At 44.2% G+C, this 19,199-nt stretch overlaps 1 protein-coding gene and 1 non-coding gene across 2 annotated transcripts in view; one reads left to right on the plus strand and one right to left on the minus strand.

Moving 5' to 3' along the window:
* Positions 1 to 333: 333 nt before the first annotated feature.
* On the minus strand, positions 334 to 408 carry Trnas-cga. The gene has a single exon. It is a non-coding gene; the product is annotated as a tRNA-Ser (tRNA).
* Positions 409 to 4,000: 3,592 nt separating this feature from the next.
* Positions 4,001 to 19,199, plus strand: part of LOC124711377 (serine proteinase stubble-like) — a 368,137-nt gene continuing 352,938 nt past the window's right edge. Inside the window, exon 1 of the mRNA XM_047241429.1 lies at positions 4,001 to 4,138. Coding sequence (XP_047097385.1) covers positions 4,121 to 4,138 — 18 coding nt within the window. The 5' untranslated portion in view covers positions 4,001 to 4,120. The remainder of the gene's footprint in view (positions 4,139 to 19,199) is intronic.

Here is a 19,199-nt window from a genome sequence, read left to right on the forward strand (position 1 = left end):
TCTTAGCAACCAAGTTCTTCTGTTAGTGAAGTTGTGCCATCAATTTCATTTCTCCCCATTTGAATTCAGAACCTCTTCATCAATTGCTCTACCAACTGAGCTATCAAAGCACGACTCATGCCCCGTCCTCACAGCTTTACTTCAGCCACTCTTCTCCTACCTTCAAAACTTTAAAGAAGCTCCCCTGCGAAACTTGCAGAACTAGCACTCCTGAAAGAAAGGATATTGCGGAGACATGGCTTAGCCACAGCCTGGGGGATGTTTCCAGAATGAGATTCTCACTCTGCATCGGAGTGTGCGGTGATATGAAACTTACTGGCAGATTAAAACTGTATGCCGGACCGAGACTCGAACTCGGGACCTTTGCCTTTCGCGGGCAAGTGCTCTACCAACTGAGCTACCCAAGCACGACTCACGCCCCTCCTCGTAGCTGTAATTCTGCCGGTACCTCGTCTCCTACCTTATACCTTTACAGAAGTTCTCCTCATTCTATTCTGTAAAATTGTTTAAATCACCTCAGTAACTGAACGTTTAGTGTCAGTGGCTTTGGTGCAGAAGGACCAGAGTTCAATTCTCGGTACCTCCGCAGATTTCTCTAAGGTAGTGAGCTTCAGATGGGGTCCGCTCAGCCTGGTGAAGTCAAATGTGGCCCTATTTGAATTATTAGTGTCGCTGCCTTTTGTGTGGAACCACCTGAGTTCGATTCCCAATGCCTCCTCGGATTGTTTTGAGTTATGGAGGTCCAGAATTGGTTCCATTGAGTCTGATGAGGCCACAGGACGACGAACTTTAATAAATAGGGAGTAGTCTCATTACTACATCTATTGTCAATAACTGCTGGAGGGATTGGAAACAAGCTGTTCACATACCGCGCGATCACACTCTATTACTGCCTTGTAGGCAGCATTTGACTAGTCACCATAGGTCTAGGACCTAATCCTGTCTCGGGCATGGATGTGTGTGATGCCCTTAGGTTAGTTAGGTTTAAGTAGTTCTAAGTTCTAGGGGACTGATGACCACAGATGTTAAGTCCCATAGTGCTCAGAGCCATTTGAACCATTTGAACTGAAGACCACAACAACAACAACATCATGTCGTTTCTGGAAACCCAGAATCTACTCTGTAGAAATCAACATGGATTCCGGAAACAGCGATCGCGTGAGACCCAACTCGCTTTATTTGTTCATGAGACCCAGAAAATATTAGATACAGGCTCCCAGGTAGATGCCATTTTCCTTGACTTCCGAAAGGCGTTCGATACAATTCCGCATTGTCGCCTGATAAACAAAGTAAGAACCTACGGAATATCAGACCGGCAGCGTGGCTGGATTGAAGAGTTTTTAGCAAACAGAACACAGTATGTTGTTCTCAATGGAGAGACGTCTACAGACGTTAAAGTAACCTCTGGCGTGCCACAGGGGAGTGTTATGGGACCATTGCTTTTCACAATATATATAAAGGACCTAGTAGATAGTGTCGGAAGTTCCGTGCGGATTTTCGCGGATGATGCTGTAGTATACAGAGAAGTTGCAGCATTAGAAAATTGCAGCGAAATGCAGGAAGATATGCAACGGATAGGCAGTTGGTGCAGGGAGTGGCAACTGACCCTTAACATAGACAAATGTAATGTATTGTGAATACATAGAAAGAAGGATCCTTTATTTTATGATTATAAGATAGCGGAACAAACACTGGTAGCAGTTACTTCTGTAAAATATCTGGGAGTATGGGTGCGGAACGATTTGAAGTGGAATGATCACATAAAATTAATTGTTGGTAAGGCGCGTCCCAGGTTGAGATTCATTGGGAGAGCTCTTAGAAAATGTAGCCCATCAACAAAGGAGGTGGCTTACAAAACACTCGTTCGACCTATACTTGAGTATTGCTCATCAGTGTGGGATCCGTACCAGGTCGGGTTGACGGAGGAGATAGAGAATCGTCACAGGGTTATTTGGTAAGCGTGATTGTGTTACGGAGATGTTTAGCAAACTCAAGTAGCAGACTCTGCAAGACAGGCGCTCTGCATCGCGGTGTAGCTTGCTGTCCAGGTTTCGAGAGGGTGAGTTTCTGGATGAGGTATTGAATATACAGGGTGTTACAAAAAGGTACGGCCAAACTTTCAGGAAACATTCCTCACACACAAAGAAAGAAAATATGTTATGTGGACATGTGTCCGGAAACGCTTACTTTCCATGTTAGAGCTCATTTTATTACTTCTCTTCAAATCACATTAATCATGGAATGGAAACACACAGCAACAGAACGTACCAGCGTGACTTCAAACACTTTGTTACAGGAAATGTTCAAAATGTCCTCCGTTAGCGAGTATACATCATCCACCCTCCGTCGTATGGAATCCCTGATGCGCTGATGCAGCCCTGGAGAATGGCGTATTGTATCACAGCCGTCCACAATACGATCACGAAGAGTCTCTACATTTGGTACCGTGGTTGCGTAGACAAGAGCTTTCAAATGCCCCCATAAATGAAAGTCAAAAGGGTTGAGGTCATGAGAGCGTGGAGGCCATGGATTGGTCCGCCTCTACCAATCCATCGGTCACCGAATCTGTTGTTGAGAAGCGTACGAACACTTCGACTGATATGTGCAGGAGCTCCATCGTGCATGAACCACATGTTGTGTCGTACTTGTAAAGGCACATGTTCTAGCAGCACAGGTAGAGTATCCCGTATGAAATCATGATAACGTGCTCCATTGTGCGTAGGTGGAAGAACATGGGGCCCAATCAAGACATCACCAACAATGCCTGCCCAAACGTTCACAGAAAATCTGTGTTGATGACGTGATTGCACAATTGCATGCGGATTCTCGTCAGCCAACACATGTTGATTGTCAAAATTTACGATTTGATCACGTTGGAATGAAGCCTCATCCGTAAAGAGAACATTTGCACTGAAATGAGGATTGACACATTGTTGGATTAACCATTCGCAGAAGTGTACCCGTGGAGGCCATTCAGCTGCTGATAGTGCCTGCACACGCTGTACATGGTACGGAAACAACTGGTTCTCCCGTAGCGCTCTCCATACAGTGACGCGGTCAACGTTGCCTTGTACAGCAGCAACTTCTCTGACGCTGACATTAGGGTTATCGTCAACCGCACGAAGAATTGCCTCGTCCACTGCAGGTGTCCTCGTCGTTCTAGGTCTTCCCCAGTCGCGAGCCATAGGCTTTAATGTTCCGTGCTCCCTAAGACGCCGTTCAATTGCTTCGAACGTCTTCCTGTCGGGACACCTTCGTTCTGGAAATCTGTCCCGATACAAACGTACCGCGCCACGGCTATTGCCCCGTGCTAATCCATACATCAAATGGGCATCTGCCAACTCCGCATTTGTAAACATCGCTCTGACCGCAAAACCACGTTCGTGATGAACACTAACCTGTTGATGCTACGTACTGATGTGCTTGATGCTAGTACTGTAGAGCAATGAGTCGCATGTCAACACAAGCACCGAAGTCAACATTACCTTCCTTCAATTGGGCCAACTGGTGGTGAATCGAGGAAGTATAGTACATACTGAGGAAACTAAAATGAGCTCTAACATGGAAATTAAGCGTTTCCGGACACATATCCACATAACATCTTTTCTTTATTTGTGTGTGAGGAATGTTTCCTGAAAGTTTGGCCGTACCTTTTTGTTACACCCTGTATTGCTTCCCCCTACTTATACCTCCCAAGGAGGTCATGAATGTAAAATTAGAAAGATTCGAGCGCGCGCGGAGGCTTTCCGGCAGCCGTTCTTCCCGCGAACCATACGCGACTGGAACAGGAAAGGGAGGTAATGACAGTGGCACGTAAAGTGCCCTCCGCCGCACACTGTTGGGTGGCTTGTGGGGTATAAATGTAGATGTAGAACGCCTTCTGTGGTGCCCAACATGTTTGAGATCGCCAGTAGCGGCCCTCAGCTCTCCGGTTTTCCCAGAACCTCGCAGCAGCGCAAAGTAGCGGCCGCGCTCTGAAGGACGGCCACCGGGACGGGTTCAGGTTGAGGAAGCACGGCGTCCAGGCTACTTCGCGCCGCGGCCGCCAGGAGGGGGCAACCGCGCCGCAGTCGCGCTTGCAGTGTTGTGCAGGAACCGCGGCTGTCCACACGGGCCTACCATGGCGGGACACACACAGGTACGTGCGCGTCGCCCGTCGCTTCCCGCCTGCCAGCGTCCACTCAGCAGCGGAAAAGAAGCGCACCAGCAGCACGGCCGCGGGCTCTGCATAGTGTCGATGGGATACGTCAGACCGAGAGTGCGATGTTTTGGCAGTGATCAACAGGTTGTCTAGCGCGATCACCCCAGTGCTTACAAGGGAACCTCCCTATCGCACCCCCCTCAGATTTAGTTATAAGTCGGCACAGTGGATAGGCCTTGAAAAACTGAACACAGATCAATCGCGAAAACAGGAAGAAGTTGTGTGGAACTATGAAAAAAATAAGCAAAATATACAAACTGAGTAGTCCATGTGCAAGATAGGCAACATGAAGGATAGTGTGAGTTCAGGAGCGCCGTGGTCCCGTGGTTAGCGTGAGCAGCTACGGAACGAGAGGTCCTTGGTTCAACTCTTCCCTCGAGTGAGAAGTTTACTTTCTTTATTTTCGCAAAGTTATGCTCTGTCCGTTCGTTCATTGACGTCTCTGTTCACTGTAATAAATTTAGTGTCTGTGTTTTGCGACCGCACCGCAAAACCGTAGACGAAAGGACGTGCCTCTCCAATGGGAACCGAAAACATTTGATCGCAAGGTCATAGGTCAACCGATTCCTCCACAGAAAAACACATCTGATATATTCTATACGACACTGGTGACGGCATGTGCGTCACATGACAGGAATATGTTGTCCACCCACCTAACTTGTACACTTGGCGAATGGGTAAAAAGATTCTTCTACCTTGCCCGATTTAGGTTTTCTTGTGGATGTGATGATCACTCCTAAAAAAGTGATGAAGACATAAGAGTTTGTCACATAAACTGCAAAAAATGAATGCAACAGTTTCATAGTCGCACAGTTTTCCCTGCGCTCTGTCAAAACATATGTTTTTAACGTTTTCAAATTTTTGCGTGTGTAGACCGTCGTGTGTTTCGATGTTTGTTTAGGTGTAGCGTCACCATACTACGGCACAGTTACCTCGCATCGGACGGACGGACAGATAATAATCGTCTGAAAATAAAAAAATTAAAATTATCACCCGCAAGAAGATGTGAACCAAGGACCTCTCGTTCCGTAGCTGCTCACGCTAACCACGGGACCACGACGCTCCTGCACGCATATTATCCTTCATATTGTCTATGATGCGCATAGACTACTCAGTTTGTATGTTTTGCTTATTTTTTTCATAGCTCCACACAACTTCTTCCTGTTTTCTCGATTGATCTGTGTTCAGTTTTTCAAGGCCTATCCACTGTGCCAACTTATAACTAAATCTGAGGGGTGGGGTACGATGGGGAGGTTCCCTTGTTAGTTACGAATGATAGTCTCAGAGCCGGCGTATTATAATCCTCTGTGAAGTGAACCAGGCAACGCAGCAATCGACGAGGAAGAACCGGTAGTCTTACACGGATCCTGAGACGTAGTTCCACATACAGGAAAAAGTGAAAGTTATAGTACAAAAATTTTATTTCATTCTAATTGCTCATGTCCCCTGTTACGTTTTTTGTGATATAGCTTTTGCTGAAGATGATGTAACCGTTGGCCATCAAATGCCGCCGTTGCATAACCATTATGCAGCGTTTACTGTTCGTGAGTGAAAGGCGGGACGAAATACCCTCCCACCCCGCACCGCCGATCCCCACCCCCCATTCCAACCCATGGAACATTCGCTCATATCTAATTAATTAATATGAATAATTGTTTCTTCGACTTCTATGCGTTCCTATTAAATTCATCAGATCACATTGAAACCTTGCTGAGTTGTGCTCACATCGTACCACCATTAGGCGTGGGTGTGGAAACAGCGTGGCGAAGAAGTTTAAGAGGAACTGCTGGAGCAAACTCAGTTACATTTTGTGTACAAATCACTCATTATTTGTATAACAATATTGTGGGTGTAACATAGCATAACCTGTAGAGGTGGGTTGGGTGTGAGAAAACTTCATACGTAAAATAATTAGATACAGAACGACACTAGTATCGATTCCACAGTTTTCGGGGTCTACACTTGTTGTTGGCGGTCACGTGTGACGTTCCACTCCTAGAGTAATGGGTGGGAGGAGACTGCAAAGACAGTGACATACCAACTTATCTCTGGAACGCCTGAAGGAATTTCTGCCAAAATTAGCTACACATATCAAAAAATGGCTCTGAGCAGTATGGGACAACTTCTGAGGTCATCAGTCCCCTAGAACTTAGAACTACTTAAACCTAACTGACCTAAGGACATCACACACGTCCATGCCCGAGGCAGGATTCTAACCTGCGACCGTAACGGTCGCGCGGTTCCAGATTGTAGCGCCTACAACCGCTCGGCCACCTCGGCCGGCAGCTACACATATCATTTGCTGTTTGGAAAAATTTACTGTTGCTGTCATACCCCTAGCATCCCTACAGCAGAGGCTTCAGAGTAAAAAGGTTCAACTTAAAATCTTAAATCAGGAATATCAAGAGAAATTTCAACCACATCTGACATATACATGATTCATTATTTGTTTAAAAATACTGTGGGAGTGGATACCCCTAGAAGTGTCTAGGAATCCTACCTACTCGGTTCCCTAGACAAACAATCAAACAACTCGTATTAATGAGTTTTGTAGTCTGCCCCGATAGCTAATTGGTCAGTGTGACGGATTGCCGTCCTAGGGGCCCGGATTCGATTCCCGGCTGTGTCGGGAATTTTCTCCACTCAGGGTTCAAATGGTTCAAATGGCTCTGAGCACTATGGGACTCAACATCTTAGGTCATAAGTCCCCTAGAACTTAGAACTACTTAAACCTAACTAACCTAAGGACATCACACACACCCATGCCCGAGGCAGGATTCGAACCTGCGACCGTAGCAGTCCCGCGGTTCCGTCCGCTCAGGGACTGGGTGTTGTATTGTCTTCATCATCATTTCATCCCCATCCGGCGCGCAGGTCGCCCAATATGGCGTCGAATGTAATAAGTCCTGCTCCATAATGGGCAACGAATATTAGAAAAGGACCCGCAAAGTATGTCCACACGTTACCATGCTGATTGTTACTGAGATCAAGCAGAGAATTTTTCTGGCGGAGCAGACTGATTTTCCGCACATGCGTGACATTGTGACGGCATCTGTTCTATTTGGGTGTCCATACCCTGTCAAGTACAGAGTCAGTTTCGTACGAACAATCCCCCAGTGTCCTTGGTGAAGTAGCTGCAACACTTCTTTTTGAATAGCTATGGGGGTCAATACACGTGACTGTCCACTGTCATTTTGAGCAAGAATCACAACCTTGCTGTACAGCGAAGCTTTGCCGACGTGCAAAGTATCGGCGCACTGGAGTTCCTTATGCTATGCAATGAGCGAGGCCAACACGTGCGAATGTATTTTATCAAAATGTTCAAATCTGAATCAGCTTCCGTGGCCTGTGCAATTTTCCTATAGTTCAGAGGAAAAGATTCAAGCAATTCAGAATCCTGAGCATCGGTGTGACAACAAGACGCAGCAGAAGCTTCGAAGTCTGTATGAGGGCCAATAGGAAGACGTGAAAGTGCGTCCGCATTTCCATGTTGAGCTGTCGGAAGATACACAATCTCGTACTGGTATTGAGACAAAAGCCCATCTTTGCAATTTTCGGGCAGTTCGTACAGGAACAAGCTTCATCGCATGAAACAAGGAGTGCAATGGCTTGTGATCCGTTACCAAGTAGAATTTTCTGCCATATAAATAGTGGTGGAATTTGGTGACACCATACACAATAGCCAACGCCACTTCCTGTTTTTGATTAGAGATGAGATTAGATTAGATTAGTACATGTTCCATAGATGATGAATACGACACTTCGTAATGATGTAGAACGTGTCAGGTTAATAAAAGGTGTCTATACAAGGTATTACATTACACAAAATATTACATGACACATAATATTTTTAATTTTTTTGTGGCAGTTTTGGAAATTACCCACTTACTATATCCAAAAATTCCTCTAATGAGTAGAAGGAGTTGCCATTAATAAATTCTTTTAATTTCCTTTTAAATGCTATATGGCTATCTGTCAGACTTTTGATGCTATCAGGTAAGTGACCAACGAGTTTTGTGGCAGCATAATTTACCCCCTTCTGAGCCAAAGTTAGATTTAACCTTGAGTAGTGAAGATCATCCTTTCTTCTAGTGTTGTAGCTGTTGTGTTGGCAGAAGAGCCAACACAGTGTTATTAGTGGAGGCCGAAACGCACGCGTTTTAGCTCACGCAGGCTGGCGTGAGGAGGGAAGAACTATGCTGACGTGAGGTCTGGAACATGACAAGGAATTATAATTCAGAAAGTGGACGTAATTAGTTTGATGCTTAACTTTAATCCATTAATGATGAACGTTGCTCTTGACGGTACATGATTCACAATATTGTCTGTTCAGAATTCATTTTAATTACTGAATATGGCGCCTTGCTAGGTCGTAGCAAATGACGTAACTGAAGGCTATGCTAAACTATCGTCTCTGCAAATGAGAGCGTATGTAGGCAGTGAACCATCGCTAGCAAAGTCGGCTGTCCAACTGGGGCGAGTGCTAGGGAGTCTCTCTAGACTAGACCTGCCGTGTGGCGGCGCTCGGTCTGCAATCACTGATAGTGGCGACACGCGGGTTCGACGTATACTAACGGACCGCGGCCGATTTAAAGGCTACCACCAAGCAAGTGTGGTGTCTGGCGATGACACCACAGTAGCCATGTACACTGCTAGTACTTTTGAATTCGTTCGGACTGTTAATAACAAATTTCATAAGTGAATAGTTACACTGACTTTTGGACGATACTTTTGAAGCGAAAGCAATAGGCCTGTCTTTATTGCCAAATCTGTGCGAAAGCACTGCATCGACTCCGTAAGAGGAAGCGTCAACTTACAACACAACTGGTTTGCCAGGATTAAAGTGAACCAAGTATCGATCACTGAGCATTGCGTCTAAGTTTTTGTGAAGCTTCTTAGCGCTCATCTGTCCAAACAAAGGGGTCGTTCTTGCGACGCAATGGAGCTGCGATTTGTGCAAAATTCGCTATGAACTGAATATAATAGTTCATTTTCCCTAAGACTGATTGCAATTCTGTGACATTAAGAGGAACTGGCAGGTCACGTATGGCTAACAAATGTGACTGAAGAGGATGTACACCTTGACTGTTTATGACATGACCAAGATACCGCAACTCAGGTTTTAAAAAATCACACTTGTCCAGTCTAACTTGAGTGCTGCATCAGGTAACACACAAAACGAACATGCAAATTTGCAATGTGTTCTTCATGTTTACGACCTGTTACGCCAATATCGTCCAAATAGTTTGAACAGTTTGGCACTTGAGCGGTCAGCTGTTCCAAATACCGTTGAAAAAGCGGGTGAGGAAGCACTGCCAAAGAGCAAAAGCAAATATTTAAACAATCCAAAATGAGTGTTCACAACACACGGTTTGAGATTCTTCATCTAGTGTTATTTGAAGATATGCGTCGCGCAAATCAATTTTTGAAAAGTAGCGACTAGCGCGTAATCTGTCGGTGAGATCCTCTGTGCGTGGCAACGGATAAGTATCAATCTCAGTCTACGAGTCAGCTATAGACTTAAAGTCAACACAGAAACCAATGTGACCTGAAGGTTTGAGGAGCAAAACCAGTGGATTTGCCCATTGACTAGCTTGTATTGGCGCAATAGCTCCGCTATCTTCCAATTATTTAAGTTCAGAAGCCACTTTGTCGCGTAACGCAATGGGAACAGTTTTGACCCGGCAAAATTTCTGCTGAATAATGTCTTTCATAGTAACACGTGCTACAAAATTGTTAGTCTTGCCTAAATCTTCAGAAAAGAGTTCAGGGAATTCTTCCAACAAGCAAGCTACACTGTCGTTGGCACTGAATGCAGTCAGTGACAATACATTGTCCTGAATTTGAAAGTCAAACAAATCAAACGAATCAAGATCAAATATGTTCTCACAATCACGTGATTGCAGCAAAGTGAAAGTCATAAGTCGTGCATGCGGGCGATACACGGCAGGCAAAGTACGTTTTCCCAGAACAGGAATATCTTGTCTATTATAAGCAGTCAGGCGCGTGCTAGTTTTAGACAAGTGTGGGGAGCGTAACGGTTCGTATGTGTTACGATTCAGCAATGTAACAGAGGCACCCGTGTTCAAATGAAATTTCACACGTTTTCCACTAACATGCAAAAAAACAAAAAGTTTGTTGGACTGGTGTAGCACTGAAGAAACTGCCTGCTGGCGAGTTTTGCTAGTGCCTGCAGCAGGCTTCGAATACACTGCATTGATTACATGGGCCTTGTGACGAGATTTTTGTGAGTGGGCACGATTCTTCTGTTTGTTCCGTTGCAAACATACGGATTGTGCGTGACCTTTCTTGCCATAAGCTACTTGTATGGATGGGCAATCTTGGCGTTTGTGCCTTGAATAGCACCGAGGGCATGACTTAATTCTGTTCACTGACGTAGCCACCTGTTTAGAGAACTGTTTACGTGTCTTGGCGCACTGATGCTATTGTTACCTACTGGGCTGGCCGTGAGCAACGGACGACTCACCCCAACAAAATTGGTGGCTGCTCAAATTAGCCGCTATGGCACCCGAATCATACTGATCTAGAAGTTGCACTTTGTGATGAATTGATGGATCTGACTGTTTCCAAATCTGTACTCTAAGTTTGATATCAGTTACATTGTACACGATCGCACCACGCAACATAACACGTGAATACAAAGCACCACATCTGAATTTACATTTCCTCGTCATACCCTGTAAATCTTTTACCCACTCGCGATAAGTCTGTTCTGACCTTTTCTTGCAACGAAATAATTGTTTCCTAGCCGCAACCACATTCACTTGTTGGTCATAATAGGTAGTTAGAGAACCTACAACCTGATCATAGGAAAGTTCACTCAGAGTGGCGTTAGGAAACAATTTCTGAATTACGCAAAAAACTGCACTTCCTACCGTTGACAGAAAGTAATGTACGGGGTGTTCAAAAAGACTCTCCGCAGTGCCGTATTATTGTAAGCCGCGCGTGCCGTATGATTGTTCGTCTGCCTAGGTTACCTCCCTTCAAGTGGACCCTCCCAACTTTCAGCCAGCGACAGTAATATCGTTGGTGTGTGTCATTACGTGTTGATGTGAACGTTTAAGTTTAGTTCCTTTGTTTGTTTCGTTTTTGTCACTATTAAAATGCCAACCATTGAAGAACGTGTGTTTTTAGTCGAACAAGTGTTCACAGCTCGCGGTATACACAGTTTCAGTTCGTCAAACATTTAATTCAGTTTTCCGGAGACAGCACTCCCACATCGCGGTACTGTGCGAGATCTGATTAACAAATTTAGAAGTACAGATTCAGTGACAGATGCACCGAGAAGTGGTCGTCCTAGCGTTTTCTCTGAGGATGAACTACTCGATATTTCCGATAAAATGTCCATGAGTCCGAACGAGTCAGTAAGAAAACTCGCCCAGGAAATCGATGTTAGTGTCGGAACGGCCCACACAGGTATAAGGAGAAAATTAGAGCTTTTCCCATACAAAGTGAGAGTTGTGCAAGAACTGAAAAATACTGATCACGGCAAGAGACTGCATTATTGTCATCGGTTCAAAAATTTCGTTCGACAAAATGGAAGGGATATTCTTAATGAAACATTTTTCGCTGATGAAGCGTGGTTTCATTTATGAACTCGCAAAATTCTAGTATGTGGAGTACTGCAAATCCATTCTGTATTCATGAGGAACCACTTCATTCTGTGAAAATAGGAGTTTGGATTGCATTTTCTAGACGTCTGATTGTTGGTCCCATATTTTTCAACGAAACAATAAACGCACAACGATACTGCAGTGATATTCTGTACCCATTCATAGGAAAACTTGTGTTAAGTGAAATACTGAAACGTTATTTTCAAAAAGATGGTGCAACCGCGCATGCAGCTCGCGCTTCAATGTCACTGCTTGCTGATGTTTTTCGTGATCGCATAATTTCACTGGGACTTTGGCCTCCACGATCGCCTGACCTAACACCACCTGACTTTTTCTTCTGGGGTGCAGGGAAATCAACTGTCTATAAAAGCGGTCCAAAACCCATCGCTGAATTGAAAACTGCACTATCCACTTTCGCTGCTTGTGTTGCAGAAGAAATGTTACAGCTTGTGTTTGGAAACATGGTTAGACGAATTGAATTGTGTATTCAACAACAGGGGGGGGGGGGGGGATACCTTCCACATTTAATGTGAAAATTTGCAAGTAAAAATGAATATTCAATAAATTAATAACTTGTATTTCATTGAGTTTCATTTCGGTATATTCACTGCGGCATACGGCACGCGCGGCTAACAATCATACGGCACTGCGGAGAGACTTTTTGAACACCCCGTAGTTTCACAGTACCTGATATTTTGGTGTGAGCTTCACACTGTTGCAACCACTCGAGCCATTCCTCTTCTTTTTTGTTAAACTGGCGAAAAGGCGGTATGGCACTCGGAGCTACAGTTGTTGCATGTAGTGCAGCGTTGGTTTGCGAGTAACTGCTGTACCGCATTGAGAAGGGTTGCGATCTGCTGCGTCTGAAACTGAAACATTTGTATAATTTGCATTGCCTCTATCGTTTGCAGCTGAGGCGCCTGAGCAGGGGGTGGGGGAGGTGGGTTGCTCATTTTGGAATAGGCAAATGCAATAAACAGACAATGCAAGCAAAAAAAAAAAGCACACAAACAAAGAAAATTTCTGCAACGCCCACCTGAAAACTCTGAATAGAAGAAACACTATGAGAGACACTGTTAAAACATGTAAACACACCTCTGCAAAGAAAAGACAAAGTAGAATTAAGGAGGCAGCAAAACACAAAAGCCCATGACAGAACAGAATCTGTGGCAGCTGACGGCTCGGTGTTTGAACGTTAACAGGTTGTCGCTATGGTATGCATTCAACTCGTCGCCAATGTTGTTGTGTCTAGGAATCCTGCCTATTCGGTTCGCTAGACAAACAATCAAACAACTCGTACTAATGAGTTTTTAATATCAACAAAACAATACAATACTAAACTTTGATGGATGTGTCGCAAGCAAGGGGCGACATGCAAAATCATAAGTCTTCTTCAGAATAGGCAAACAGAAGTCTGTGCTACATACAGATTGCTGAGGAAGTGGCTGAGGTTGACACTGCTATCGAAGTCGTGCGAGGCACGTATGTGCTCTTCACCTAGGGGCCCCTGCTGTCGCCTTGTCGTCCTGTAAGGGAGGTTGCTCAGCATGTGATTGGTTGACTTCTCCTCACAGCCTTCTCTTCCCTGTCGTTCCCGACTGGCGTGCCGGCGCTGACTTGACGTCGTAACACCCCCTACTGCCCTTAGGGCAGTGTGTCGACCACATCGTGTTTCGGAGCCAAGGACCAAGTGGGGTAGAGCAGTGATTAGCGCGCTGGACGGTTCAAACCCGCGTCCAGTCATCCCAATTTAAGTTTTCCACGATTTTCCTAAACCGCTTAAGGTAAATGCCGGGACGGTTCCTTAGAAAGGTCATGGCCACTTTCCTTCCCCACTACGAGCTTGCGCTCCGTCTCTAATGACCTCGTTGTCGACGGGACGTTAAACACTAATATCCTATTCCTCCTCCTCCCCCTCAGGGCTAAAGATCATACCACAAGGCTCAATACTATACACTTAACGGCCTGTCTAGAGTCACCTGTTTCAAAACAGAAGATAATCAGACAGTTCCAAGCGACAGTCCTTTTTTTTTCTCTAAACGACAATCAGTTACTGGCAGAGTTACAAGGACAGACCTTTCAGTTATCAATTGATATAATTTAACTTACATGATCTATTTCGAAGTTATACATACTCAGAAGCGAATAAAAAGCTGCCTCGGCTAAAAATAAATATTTTGTTGTGGCCAAGACTCTTCTCTGTTCAATTTTAAGATATTTTATCAAGATCGCATATTCTACACGAGAAAATGTCTCATAAATTACTCACGCAATTTCATCCCCAGACGTGAATGTGGCACCTCTTCCAAAAAACTTGGACACGAAGTGATTCATAACGTAACCACGTCCAAAATCAGTAGTGTGACTGTAATCATAGAAGATAGTGGCACATAGTATTGACTCGGCCAACTGACGATATTTGTTGCATTTAGTACTTAGGTCTTCCATCTCTAACGTCTTTGACAAGACTAATTCTAACTGTCTTTCTTCCTGGTCATAGCCCATTATGCCATCGACGACAATATGTTCTCAAATGGTGTTACTTTGCACAAGTGAGATTGCTATATCCAAAATGTTGGCAAAAACTCAGATTTATTGCTCATTGATAAGGAAAGGTGTTTAGAACACCTAAATTTAGTCAAAATTAAATTTTGTGTACGTGGCTGTTAAGTCTATTGAACATACTGTACCGAAGTTGTGGCAGTGACTTGCTGCATGTATCAATCCTTATAGAGTGCTTTTGAACCCTTTATGAAAAGAGAGTTCCATGCGGTACGCTGGTGCGTTCCGCAGTTTCTTCCGTGTGATTAATGTACTACGAAGGCCTGGTTGACTTCTAACAAGGAAATATGACATTTCCGGGGCTTGTCCCTATAACACATTTTCCCGAACGTCTGTATGGACAGAAGGTGCCAAAAAACTAGGGAGAAAGGAAGTACCCGATCTACTGCCGTATCAGATTTCATCTTTCTGTAAGACAACTTGTTAATAGTTACACCTGTGTATACGGCTGTGCGCTGCAGTCGGAGTAACTTCATAATTTTAATGAACATACCGTAGTACCACCATATAATCATATAACACATGTTTCAAAGCATGAAATGCTAACAATAAAGTTGATCCGCTGATGGCGTTATTGTAATGTGGCTTCAATTTTTCCGGCAAAAGAGCCCATTCTTTGAAAACACATTCATCGCTTTTAGTTATAAATTAAACTTAGCTGAAGTCTGGTTAGTATATTAACCACATGTTTCAGAACAGACCCACTTAACGGCATTGAATTTCTGAAGAAATGCTTCCACTCCCTTTCCCGCTAAGCTGACTGGAGGTTTTGGACTGTAATAACTGCGATGTCAAAAAAGATATGATCTGTCGTTCTCTGAAAAATTGTGGTAACATAAATTTAGTATTAATGCTCATTTAGATCGTGTCGTCGATTCTTCCCTGTTTTCTGAAATTAAAATGGTAGGCCTTCAGAAAGATAACACTACTTTTTATTTGCGGTGGTGGAAACTTAAATGTCTTCCTACCATCATGTTTCCTGTTCAGTTTGCAACAGCTAAATGTCTTTTTTTATGTGCCAGAAAAAAATCTCTGTTTCAATTTTCTTGCTGGGTCGGCGTAACTTTTAACAAGTTGTCTTACAGAAAGATGAAATCTGATACGGTAGTAGATAGGGTACTTCCTTTCTCCCTAGTTTTTTGGCACCTTCTGAAATTGATGTCACATACTGAAAATCAAGTAGTAACTAAGAACGTTGTCTTAAACCGCGAGCCGTTATCAGTCTGCGCTCTAAACTTTTCAGTTACTGTTTTAGGTGAACATGCTATGCAAATCAGTGCTTATGTGATAAGTGGTACATTTAATGATTAAATAACATACAGAGTATATAACAGCTGATAAGAGATCATAAGAACAAGTTATAAAACTGGTAATGAATATCATTATATTATGTTACTGAAACAAGAAAGGGAAGAGAATTGTACTAGTTATACGATGGTGTTGGCTCAAGGTTACACAAAACCTATGTTCAGCACTACATCCTTCCACTCGATGGCGTAGTGCAGACGCTATTCATGGGAATATGCTCACTTGTACGTGAGAGTGGCAATCTCTTGAATAGTCTATTAAGATCTTTTAATGTGCATATTCAGAAGTGGAGACAGTTGTGGTACTGCTGGACAAAGGGTATTTCAACCCGTTTCGACTTGCTGGTCACCACACCGCTTACCCAAAAGGAATACATTATTAGCTGCATGCGCTATGTGGCTTAACTATTCACGCTTTCTGGGAGAGTGTAATAGGCAAAATCCATTACATTAACTGCCATCATCCCCCGCGGCAAATGCCAAGTCGCACGGTGCTTAAAGTGAATCTCATCTTCTGATGTTGCGCCGCTCGACCAGGTTCAAACTCTAGAAACAGCTTACCGGGAAACATTACATCACAATAACGTGATGGTGGAACTTTCCACGTTTCCTAGATGCGCACTCTAGATTCCTAAATTCAAAGTCACAAATATCCAGTATGTTAGATGAGTACATTCATATTCTTGGTATTCGCTTAGCGTTCTAGAAACGGAAGAGACAGCAGTGGAGTTGTACATAAGTAATTAAAAAAATCAAGCCAACAACCTGACGAGAACGACATCAAACACTCCTCGTCCCTCTAACTGTCTCCCCCCCTCCCTTTTCCTCCGTACCTCTCATTCGCTTCCCCTCTTTCCCTCTTTCTCGTCGTTACTGCTGCCCCTCAGCGACGAGAGCTACATAATGAGCGCAGCATTCCTTCTCGTGTGTAAATACCTTCATGAAGTGCCCCGTAGACGGTCAATATCGTTGCGCAATATTTTCGGGTCTCAGTGATATTGAACATGTAGGGATGAGCTTGAGAAGCTGCCCAATAATACTGAGCACATCAAAAAATTTTCAAATGTATTGTGCTGTCTGGAAATATTGTGCCGCCTGTGGACAGTATAGACAACATCCTTACCAGTTGTTGCTCCAGTCGTTGGATATCTTTGTGTTTGTTGTTGTTGTTGTTGTTGTTCCGCTGGAAAAGTGTTCAAAACAAGACAAAAGAGCGTTGTTATTAGAATGATCAAAATGTACAAGTTCAAATGTGTGTGAAATCCTATGGAACTTAACTGCTAAGGTCATCAGTCCCTAAGCTTACACATTACTGAACCTAAATTAACACACACACACCCATGCCCGAGGGAGGACTCGAACCCCCGCCGGCACCAGCCGCACAGTCCATGACGTAGCGCCCCAGACCGCTCGGCTAATTCCGCGCGGCAAAATGTATATAAGTCATTGGCGGCATTGTGGGCTGCTAGGGAAGATGAGCACAAAAATAGAAATGTTAAGAATGAATAGTATGATTCGTTGTTCGGAGGAAAACAAGTTACCGGACCATACAGCCGAGAAGGAAAATGTTTTAAAATATTTTAATAATTGCAAAGTTATGAATAAAAGTGTATACAGATATTTATGTGTGTGTGTCCCGGACCGCCCGCATCTCGTGGTCGTGTGGTAGCGTTCTCGCTTCCCTCACCCGGGTTCCCGGGTTCGATTCCCGGCGGGGTCAGGGATTTTCTCTGCCTCGTGATGGCTGGGTGTTGTGTGCTGTCCTTAGGTTAGTTAGGTTTAAGTAGTTCTAAGTTCTAGGGGACTGATGATCATAGATGTTAAGTCCCATAGTGCTCAGAGCCATTTGAACCATTTTTTTTGTCCCGGAATATAAACCGTTAGAGCAAATATTATTGCATGGCATTTTGCTGTAACTATGAGGTGAACCTCCACTTGTAGATTTGAAATCTTCGAAAGAATTGCCAGTAGCCAGATAATGCAGCGTAACAGATAAGCGCTTTCTCTTTTCTTTTTTTGCGTTTGCGGCTTATTTAACGACATTCTTTGCTGTATTTAACGCACGTCCCATCACGAACAGTAGGGCAAATTCAGAACACGTATATTAGATAATGGACATGTTTCCGAGTATTTTGATGCTGTTTATGTACATATGTCCCAAATAAATACATATGTCTTAAATACACTACGAAAAATTCAGTGGGGTCCACTACGTAATGTTTTACCCAAACGTAAGTGAAAGTGCAGTAGCCAAAGCCATAGTGTTGTCTCACCGCGATCTGCCATTTAGTGATACATTCGCCTAAAGGAGAGGTTTAGCGAAATCACGGGATACCACTTCTAGAACTGTGTGACAAATTTCAAATTGAGTAAAACTCTGTAACCCAGATTCAACCGGCGGGGGAAAGGGGGAAGTGGCGATGTACATGGACACCTAAGTACAGAGTCAAACATTTCCAGTAGGGCTAATGTATCAACTATTCGACATTCAACACCTAAAATGTTATGATAGTCTTTTTTTCGTCCCACTGCAATTCTCTCAACAAGTTTTCGTGAGTGCCCTATGACGCTCTTAGAACCAGTTTTTCACCTACTTTGCATTCTGCTTGCAACAAAGAAGAGTAATTATCACAACAGTAGCGTCTTTATCGTCCAACATCCAGAACCACACCATCTTGTGCAATATTACTGAGCAGTCTAGGGAGAACTTCAGTAATATTATTCTGCATATTGTAGGCCGTCTAAGGGGGACGCTTAAGATACACTACTGGCCCCTAAAATTGCTACACCATGAAGATGACGTGCTACAGAGAGAAAATTTAACCGACAGGAAGAAGATGCTGTGATACGCAATTGATTAGCTTTTCAGAGCACTCACACAAGGTTGGCGCCGGTGGCGACACCTACAACGTGCTGACACGAGGAAAGTTTCCAACCGATTTCTCAAACAGCAGTTGACCAGCGTTGCCTGGTGAAACGTTGTTGTGATTCCTCGTGTAAGGTGGAGAAATGCCTACCATCACGTTTTCGACGTTGATGAAGGTCGGATTGTAGCCTATCGCGATTGCGGTTTATCGTATCGCGACATTGCGGCTCGCGGTGGTCGAGATCCAATGACTGTTACCAGAATATGGAATCGGTGGGTTCAGGAGGGTAATACGGAACGCCGTGCTGGATCCCAACGGCCTCGTATCACTAGCAGTCGAGATGACAGGCATCTTATCCGCATGGCTGTAACGGATCGTGCAGCCACGTCTCCATCCCTGACTCAACAGATGGGGACGTTTGCAAGACAACAACCATCTGCACGGACAGTTCAACGACGTTTGCAGCAGCATGGACTATCAGCTCGGAGACCATGGCTGCGGTTACCCTTGACGCTGCATCACAGACAGGAGTGCCTGCGATGGTGTACTCAACGACGAACCTGGGTGCACGAATGGCAAAACGTCATTTTTTCGGATGAATCCAGGTTCTGTTTACAGCATCATTATG

Source organism: Schistocerca piceifrons, chromosome 8 (assembly GCF_021461385.2).
Source record: "Schistocerca piceifrons isolate TAMUIC-IGC-003096 chromosome 8, iqSchPice1.1, whole genome shotgun sequence".
Taxonomy (NCBI): Eukaryota; Metazoa; Arthropoda; class Insecta; order Orthoptera; family Acrididae; genus Schistocerca; species Schistocerca piceifrons.